The sequence below is a fragment of the Dipodomys ordii genome, unplaced genomic scaffold (genome assembly GCF_000151885.1).
Source record: "Dipodomys ordii isolate 6190 unplaced genomic scaffold, Dord_2.0 Scaffold12, whole genome shotgun sequence".
Taxonomy (NCBI): Eukaryota; Metazoa; Chordata; class Mammalia; order Rodentia; family Heteromyidae; genus Dipodomys; species Dipodomys ordii.
In genome coordinates this window covers 10,556,890-10,567,194 of record NW_012267228.1, presented here as the reverse complement: position 1 = coordinate 10,567,194, position 10,305 = coordinate 10,556,890, and the positions used below count along the sequence as shown (strand labels likewise).

At 34.4% G+C, this 10,305-nt stretch overlaps 1 protein-coding gene across 1 annotated transcript in view; it reads right to left on the bottom strand.

Annotated features, from left to right (window-relative positions):
• The window catches only part of Cntn3 (contactin 3 (plasmacytoma associated)), a 221,423-nt gene that overhangs the window by 173,292 nt on the left and 37,826 nt on the right, over positions 1–10,305 (bottom strand). The window contains exon 3 of the mRNA XM_013010411.1: positions 6,965–7,140. Within this exon, the coding sequence (XP_012865865.1) occupies positions 6,965–7,140 (176 nt within the window). The remainder of the gene's footprint in view (positions 1–6,964; positions 7,141–10,305) is intronic.

Genomic DNA, 10,305 nt, shown 5'->3' with positions numbered 1-10,305 from the left:
GCATTATCCTGCCCATGCAATTGTAACCCCTCTGTACAGTATGTTCACAAATAAAATAAAATAAAATTTAAAAAAAATGATTTGCTTTGGTTGATAACATTTTGAAAGCTCATAGGATTCAAATCCTGCATTTCCCTCCAAGGATAGTCTTCAAGTTGCTACTTCAGTGTTAGCAGTGGCTTTATAGACGTAACTAGATGAAGAATGAAAGTGGACTATATGTGGCTAGCTTCATGTGGCAAATATTCTATTATAACATGGTCCCCAGGTTGGTTTTATCCCTGAGATTCTTTGTAGCCACAATAACAGCTGCTAGATATGGTTACTCCTTAAACCAAAACTAAGAAGAATTACATGTTTATCACATGTGATAATCACATGTAAAACCCTGCTAGAGCTCAACTTTATATCAAATTTATAAAAGAAAAAATATTTGCAGCAGGGGAGAGTCAGCAGATCACCAAATCACTGGATGAGACCAAGAATATCCTATGTTTCAGAGGAGAATATCAGACTGAATGATTACCTTAATCTTTTGGACTTAAATGAAATAATAAAAAAAAAAATATGTGGGATGACAGGTCTTCAGGAAAACAAAGAAGAATAGTCTGAACCGAGAATAGGAACATGTTAAAAAGAACAAGGCAGAATGTCTAGACATGAAAATGATAATCACTAACATCAAAAATTCAAACTACAGGTTAACAACTATTATGCTGAGATCAGGGGAGAATGAACGAATGTATGACAGAACTAAAGTAAATATGGAGAATGCATAAGTACAAAACAGAAATGAAAAATACTAAAAAATAAATAGAGGAGAGACACTGGGAAAATAGAAAATGTATTTTAAAGGGCAATTGGAAAGACAAAGGAATAAGGAAAACTTACAGATATAAATGCTGAAGATTTTCTAGACATGCTAAAATAGTAATTACTTATCTGTGTACCGCTTTTACAATCTGCAAGGCATTGTTCAGGGTACTGGATAAACATAACTAGTCCTCACACTTCATGAAATACATTCTGTGATCCTGGTTTTACAGATGGAGACAGTGCAGCAGAGAGAGGTTCTGGACCTGCCTAAAGAAACACAGCTTCTAAGTGGCAAAGGTGGGATTCAACCTAGGAAATGTAGCTCCAGTGTCTGGGGTTTTAACAACATACTTAACGTCAAGATTTTTTTTTATATATGAAAAAAAATAAGCACACTTTCAAACATAAGGACAAAAAAAAGAGGCAAAACAAAACAGTACTACCTATAAGCAGAGAGAAACTAAAATCCTTTTTAAAAGATACAGATCTCCAAGAAGGACAATGAGCATATGCAAGACAAAAGAGTAAGCAAAGTGGTTCAGTAATCTTAAGGGTAAAGCCAGATAAGTAGTAATTACGTGGTTCATAATCACTTAGGACTCTGTGAAGGCTGGGCACAGTAAGTGATAAAGTGTACATTTAATTTTCTGCATTTCTAAGAGTTAGGGTTTGAAAATGCAGTATTTCATAAACCTCATAAAAATGCATATTGCTGAGATGGCAGGAGAGACTCCTAGGATCAGCTGTCATAATCAATAGTAATGCTTAAAATGATCAGAACCAGATAGAGCAATATCAGCATATTATTAAAAAATGAGGTTGTTATTCAAAGAAGTAGTCAAGAAAAGTTCATTTAGAAAAGAGAAAGGATATAGACAAATTTGTGATGTTTTCCTTAAAACTAATAAGCTATGTAGGGAGTCTGCATATGATATTGTTATGGATATGAAAGAAAAATGAAAACATAAAAATATAGCAACCATGTCTAATAATAAATAGGGTTAAAAATTCAACAGAAGATTGGACAAAGAATAAGATTGGATTAGTAACAAGTTTATATCTTGCAAGGTTTTTTGTTGGAGATACCAATTATATTCTGACCTTTCAAAGCATACAGACTAAAATTTCTAGGACAATTATTATAGGAAAAATATCACAGGAAAAGCAATGCAATACTTTTGAGAACAGAAAAAAATAAAAACGAAGAGAATAATGAAAAAGATCAATATCGTAGTACATTAATACAGCCTATCGTGTATTAGTATTTAAATCCTAAATCCAAACCATTTATGAGGTCATCACATGTTTACAAAAATATATCAAATTTTTTAAATAAAGCAAAAATGAACAGAAATACCAGGATAAATGAAAGACATTACATCATCCACAAAAATTAATATCTCAAACATCAGTATAATTAAGTTTAATGGCATAATTAAATTTAATGCAGTGGACATATGGAAAACCCAGTACTGTCATCCTGAAAATATACATTAATTTTAAGCCTATTACTAAAAAGTATAGACCATGAATATCAAATCATAATATAAATAAAAAATGAGATAAGAATATAATATGATGATTTTAAAATGTTATACTTTGGAAAAAACATCAAAATTAGCCAAGAGTTAAAATATGAAAGTCCATTCTATAGTCAATGGGTTGCTAGTTTAGAAATAGGAAAAAAAACACTATTAAAACTTTATATGTTGAAAGGGGTAATGTTGATCAACACATTATATTCATAAACTGCTCTATTGAATGGCTACTCCTTTGGGCAACTATGAAATTATAATTAATATTTTTTGAAATTTTATGTTTGAAAATGTAAAAGCAGTACATATCTGAAAATTCACAGGTCAAACAGAATCATAAGGAACTCAAAATATTTACAGAAGTATAGCATAATAAACCTCTACACATTTCTTTTTTCTTTTTCTTTTTGGCTAATGATTTGACTGGAACTCAGGGATTGTGCTCAGCTTGCTGTTCATGGCTGTCATTTGACCATGTCAGTCACACCTGTAGTCCAGTTCTTTTCTGGTTAATTGGTAGAAGGTATGGACATTTGTATAATGAATGGACAAAGTAAAATGCATGAAATAGTATGGAAATTCAACAGTGAAAAAGTGATAATTGAATTTGATTTTAAAAGAACAAAATACCATTTATAAGAAAATAGGGAATATATATCTAGTTTATGTTGAACTAAGAAAGAAATAATGAAAATATTTTATAGTATCTTTGATGATGCATTAGAAAATATAAAGTGAAAAATGCTAGGAAAATACAATCTGTCACACAGATATGAACAGTATGGTTTGTCTTGTACCTACTCAATAAATATAACTAATAAAATTAACATGTCCTCCAAGGAAATGCAGGCTTATGTGGTTTCGTATCTATGTTTTACATCTGACTTAAGAAACAAGTAATTTCACTACTTCTCCATGTTTTATAGGGAACAAAAAAAAATAAGGCATACTCTAACTTGTTTTTAGTGGTAGATATAAATTTGGTAATAAATCCAGAAAAGGAAAAAATAACATGAGATCATAAAGCAAAAAAAAATTCATATATATATATATGGAAAAATGCTATGCAGAATATGAACAAAAAGTTAATATCTAAGTAATAGAAAAATTACATAAAAGCCAAGTTGAAACTGACAGGAGTATGGAAGGCCATTTAATATTAGAAAAATGTTCACTATTTTAGCAGCCTAAGAGGGGGGAAATATATATTCCTGCAAAACATGAAAATGGAAAGAAACAAACATTCATAATAGCATCTAAACTATCACATAACTGATAAAAGTTAACAATAAAATCTCGATGCCAACTTCATATCTGATGGCAAATATTAATGGTATTCAAAATTGCAAGCACCCAAGAGATCTCCACCCTCCATCCTCAATACATCTAGTCAATGCTTTATATATACATATATAATATTCAGCTTGATATATAAGCAAGTAAGCATAACAAAATACATAAAAGGAATGTGTCTACAAACAATAAAAAATGGTCATGATTGACATAAAATATCCTCCAAACAGAAAAGTACAACAAAACTGGAAATGGTAACACAGCACAGCATTTCTGTCAATAAAGAATGGGTTCATTAATCAATCAGTTAATTCAGTTATGTAACTGTAGTAGAATAAACTAAATTGGAATCTTACCTCATATGATATACAAAACCAATGATAAAGACTTGAGTGTGAAAAGTAGAACATGAAATGTTTTATTTGTACAATTAGGACAATAGCCTTCTCATTTCCCAATAAAAACTGTAAACTTCTAAAGCTGTCAGAAGAGAATATAAGTTATACAGGGAAAGGCTTTGCTGGCCTCCAACTGTGATCCTCAACATCTCTGTGTCCTGAGTAGCTAGCTAGTGGCTGATTTTATTTTTTTACTTTTTTCTCTCTCTTTTTTTTTATTGTGAAAATACCATATAGAGGGGTTACAATTACAGGGGCAAGGTAATGAGTACATTTCTTATCAAGCATTGTTGCCTCCTCCTTTGTTTCCCCTTCCCATCCCTTCCCATCCCACCACCCCCCCATGCCAAAGTTGTAAAGTTCGTTTTTTGACATAACGTCTTGTACATCATTGTTGCAATGGGTCCACCTTTCCCTCCACAAATTATACCAAAATCAAATACAGTAAAAACAGGGGTTATACCGTGGGGTGGGACATACAAAGCAACAAAGAAATATCTTATAAATATGTTAGAAACAATTGCAAGAAAGAAAAATAACATTTGAGTCCTTATCTTGGGGTTCATTTCACATAACATCAACTTATCTGACCGTTTCTGCTCGTCTCAGACATATACTAGCTATTGCAAATAAGAGAAACCATGGGACCTATGTTTCTTTGGGCCTGGCTTACTTCACTTAATATAATTTTTTCCAAGTTTTTCCATTTCCTAACAAATTGGGCAATGCCATTCTTTCTGATGGAGACAGAATCCCATTGCGTATATATACCTCATTTTCTTTATACATTCATCTACTGAAGGGCATCTGAGTTGGTTCCATATCTTAGCTATGGTAAATAATGCTGCAATAAACATAATTGTGCTGATGGCTTTAGTATGGTCTTGTTTGTGATCATTTAGGTAAATGCCCAGAAGTGGGATTGCTGGGTTATAGGGGAGCAATATGTGGAGTCTTTTGAGGAACCTCCATACTACTTTCCAAAGTGGTTGAAAAAGTTTACACTCCCACCAATGCAGTAGGGATCCCTTCTGTCCACATCCCCTCCAGCATCTGTTGTCATTAGAGATCTTGATTATAGCCATTCTAACTGCGGTGAGGTGGAATCTCAATGTTGTTTTGTTTTGTTTTTAATTGTGAAAATACCATACAGAGGAGTTACAATTACATGGGCAAGATAATGAGTACATTTCTTATCAAACATTGTTGTCTCCTCCTTTGTTTCCCCTTCCCTTCCCTTCCTATCATCCTGCGCCCTGCCACCCGCCCCACCAAAGTTGTAAAGTTCCTTTTTCAACATAAGGACTTGTACATCTCATTGTTGCAGTGGGTCCACCTGTATCCCTATTTAAATGATTTGTTTTTGCCCTTCCCCTCCACGAAAGAAATGCAAATCCAAACAACATGGAGACACCACCTCATCCCAGTTAGAATGGCTATAATCTAACAACAGATGCTGGGACAGAAAGGAACCTTACTTCATTGTTGGTGGGAATGTAAACTTGTTCAACCACTTTGGAAAGCAGTATGGAGGTTCCTCAAAAGACTTCACATAGAGCTCCCCTATGACTCAATGTTGTTTTGATTTGCATTTCTTTTGTGGCTAGGGAAGTTGACATTTTTAATCAAGTAAGAAAGAGAAATCAATGCAGGGGTAAGACAAAACTAGCTACTCACACATCAGTGATGGTTGGGCTTTTGAAGGCAATTCCTTCAGCCTTCTGCCATGAGAATTAGGAAGTTGATAAAAGCAACTCCAAGTTAATTAAATGAGGACCAAATATTATAGACATGAAACCTAACAGCAAATCATTGAGAAACTCTTCACAAGTCAAACACTGTATCATTTCACAAATTTCCTTCCTGCATTGGTTCTGTGACCACCCAACAAGACTGAGGGATTGTATTAAAAATCCACTGATGATGTCTGAGAAAAGCAGGTTTCTCAAATGACCAATGAATGGCCTTTTCACTTTCATTTTATTATCAACACTAATGTCAAGCAACTTGCAAAGTGTGACCAAAATTTCTTTGCATTTCTGTCTAGCATGGAAAATACTTTTTTTTTATTTTGTCATTTCTTCATGAAAAACACAAAAATGTCCTCCTTTATAGAAACAAAGAAAATTACTAAGCATTTAAACATACAACATATACTCAGCTAGTGTCTGCTTGCACAAAGAACTTCCTTATTCTTTCTTTCAGTTAATGTATTGCTATATAGATTTGCAAACACCAACATGGAATTTTTTATTTATTTTTTATTTATTATTTTTATTTTCTTTAGGTAATTGTGAAATAGACATTTTTTTGCACATATCCTGGGTCTTGAACTCAGGGCCTGGATGCTGTGCTCAAAGCTAGTGCTCTAACACTTGAACCACAGTGACACTTCCAACTTTTCCTGAGTAATTAATTTATGGGCAGTAAGAGTCTCATGGACTTTCCTGCCCAGGATGCCTTCAGACCATGGTCCTCAGATCTCCTGAGTAGCTAGGATTATAGGCATGAGGCACAGGCACCTGGCTGATATATACATTTTTCTGTTGTTATTTTTGCCAGTCCTTGGGCATTGTCCCTGAGCCTCTTTGTGTCAAAGCCATCACTCTACCACTTGAGCACTGGGTCACTTCAGGTTTTTTCTGTTTTTCTGAGGAATTGAATCTAGGGCTTCATGCATGCTGAGCAAGCACTCTACTGCTAAGCCACATTCCCAATTCTGACATAGCCATTTTTAAGACATAATTGGTGCATTAAATAGAGGAGGTGTCCCCGCCCCGCAAAAAAAGGCTGAATTGCAAGCCTACTTTTCAAATAAACCTTATGTGTGGTTTCTGAGACACCCTCCCCCACAATGAACACACAAATCAAGTTCTATCATTTAAAATGTTGTTTTTGTTAGATGTAGAATCATAAACTCACAAGCAAACTGGAGTCTGGCTTCTCGGCTGACAATTGTTCCAAGTGAGTTTGTGGCAAAGCACTGGTAACTTCCAGTATCCCAGTTCCTATTGGGGTTCATGATCGTAAGGTTGCCTCCACTCAGCTTATAATGATGGCGCACACTGCTATCAATTCGGCTCCCATTCAGCTGCCATCTGCAGAAACAATTTTTACAAGTCAAGATTTTTCTTATTATTATTTTATTAGAATTTCAAAAAAGACTTTACATTATTCAGTCCACTTTAAACATGTTCCACTCATTAAAAAAAAAAAAGCCTAAAGCATACAGGATTCAAGTGTTACATACTCCAAGAGTGACTGTGCCCAGGTTTTCATCAAAAGCAAAAGGGAGGTACAGGAGAAATGACAATGTAGTAGCACAAAAGGTTGGGAGCTAGGTAAAGATTTTTCTCATGAGGATGAGAACAGTTGGTTCACTGGGGGAGCAGGGAGTCAGACTAGATCTGTGTAGACAAAGCCGAAGTAGGAAATGGAGGTAATTATCTCAGATACTTTAGGCCAATCCCAAGCTGGAAATAGAGTGGAGGGAACAGAGAACATTTCTTTGATTTATCCACAGGACTGAGCACATTTAATAAATTAATTGGTAAGTGTTGGACTATCCATTTCCATTTGTCTGGGTAAATACTTTTCCCGGAGGCTTTCTCTACTTTTCTAAATGACAGCAGAGCTATTTACAAAATAGTTCACTGTGGTAAAAGACTCTAAGCATCACCAAGAGGGACTGATAAAATTACAGAACAAACCCCAGAGATGTATGTATCCATGGGAAGCTAAAAATATAGAGAACAAAAAGGTGGTTTTCAAGGTTTTAACTGAAAAACTGGGAATTTTAGAACGGTAAGTAGACTCGACACACCCAAGTAGATCTCATCTTTAAATCTCATTCACTCTTTACAATGTCAAGAACTCAGTCATGAAAATAAGGCACTCACGTTTTAGACAACCCAATTCTGATATGGAAAATGCAGTCATCAGTTTTAATTCTATATCACACCAATCATCTCAATTGCATTTCATTTAAATTTTGAGAAAGCCCTGAAAATAATGCCTAGTTTGTAGATGAGAATTTCAATAAACCACCTGCATGAATTACCAACTGTTTCTAACCTTTTAGTGAGATTGGTCAGGAGTTCAACTGAGTAGTGCATGGTTCCTCAGTTATGTCATGGGGTGTGCAGAAACTATTGTATTAATATATGAAATACTTAATCTGCATAGATATGGTAAAAGGGTACAGAAGGGGAAAATGGATATCACCTCAAAGGTAGGAGTGTGAAGTTAATAGAATACAATACATCTTGGAAAATGGATAGATTTTTATAAAGTTTACATAAAAGCATCAGTGAAAACACTTTTTGGTATCATTTACATGAAGTTTTAAAACACAGAAATTATGAAGGAATGGAATGTACTTAAAATATAGAAAATTAGAAGCTTTAACCTGTCGTAAAGAGAAAATGAAATGTGATTAGAGAACCTACACTAGGAAATTTAGCTTTTTGTCTTTTTTCCCAAAAATAGGACATTTAATAATTGTCATAATATAAGTCACACAATGGCATATTAAGTAACACTTTACAAAGATGCTCTACAGTATTTTTTATTACTATTTCTTTTTTTTGGTGCTAGAGATTGAACCCAGGCCCTTGTTCATGTTAAGCACATGTTCAATCACTGAGTTACATTCCCATTATCTAAAGCTTTTATAAAAAAAATACTTTTTTATATTAATGTTTTTATTGGGAAAATACTGTATAGAGGGGTTACAGTTACATGAGCAAGGTGCTTTCTGTCTTTATTATTAAAATAAGTAGTAGCTATATGGACATAGTCCATTACTACTCCATTCTCTCTATGTAAAATAATGCAAAATAAGATTTTCTAATGGAAGTTCAGATAATTGGTAAGTGTATGAGTTTAAATAACACTCTATCATTTGCTTATTTCTAAATCAAATTGTTCTAATCACACAGAAGATATCTAGTTCCAAAGCAATATTCTTAATGAGAGCGCAAACTAAACTTCTCTTTGAATCTAAAAGAACAATATTACAAAAATGACAGAGAGGAGAAAGAGAACTAGTTACACAGCCTTTCCCCCATTTATGTTAGATTGCTAGTGTTTTTTGGTTGATTAGCTTGTAGAGTTATGATCTTTCCCAAAACAAGTCCATATTTGGATGAGCATTTGGTTCAACCTTTTTTTTCCACTTTCTTTTTATTCTGTTCTTAAGAGTTTTGTTCTTGAACCCAGAGCCCCTATGTACCTTCCCTGTCTCTATTATTCCTTAAAACTTAGAACTACAGAAACAATGCAAGTAAATGGTTAACCTTTCACATTTTGTTTACATACTTTGTACTCTTTATATATTATATGACCTACAGGAACTATTTTTAGAAATACAGTTTTCATCTAAACCTTCCTACTCAGGCCCAATCTTTGCCTTAATGATTAAAGATCTCCATGAATTTAATATGCATAGTCAAGCTTGAGAAAAACTCGATTCTTATCTCCTGTGTGAGGGAACTAACACCTAATAACTTTCCTTTTTAACTAATTCCACATTCAACAGCTTAAAATAGAAATCCTTTTCTTCTTTCTTCTCAGTCAGTGAGGAACAACTATGGAGTGACCATATGTCAGGCAATTTTCCAATTCTGAACTCATGGTAACAGGTCCGTGCATTCTTAAGCTTACAGTTTTGCAGAGATTTTCCCCCAGGTTCCTCATTCCTGTACCATCCCCTCCACTACACCATCTCATCCCTAGGCCCTGGCTAAGATTTTCACATAACAAAGAAAAGGAAGGAGATGGCATTCACAACGAAGTCCTCATTGGTCTGTCATTTGCCCTTCATCCATCACCAGCTGTGCAATTATGGGCAATTTATTTAACACATTGGATGAGGAGACTTCTTTTGCAAAGGTTGTGTAACAGATTTAAACAGACAGCTAAGTACTGACAACACGGGCATTCAAGACATGGTGGCTGCCATTATTAATGTGGGATTGACATGAGAGAACAGGATGGCAATGGTGGAGGCCTCTCTCCTGGCCCTTTTCTCTTATTCTATTCCCTACAAGCACAAGTCAGTTCCTTGCCAGCTATTTCATTCCAAACTTTGGGTCATCTCATCTCATGTAAAACATGCTGTGTCTTAGCTAGCAAGATCAATAGAAAGCCCACGGATTGGGAGAAGATCTTTACTAGCCATACAACAGACAAGGGTCTCATATCTAAAATATACTTGGAACTCAAAAAATTAAACCCCCCAACAACAAATCCCCAAAGAAACA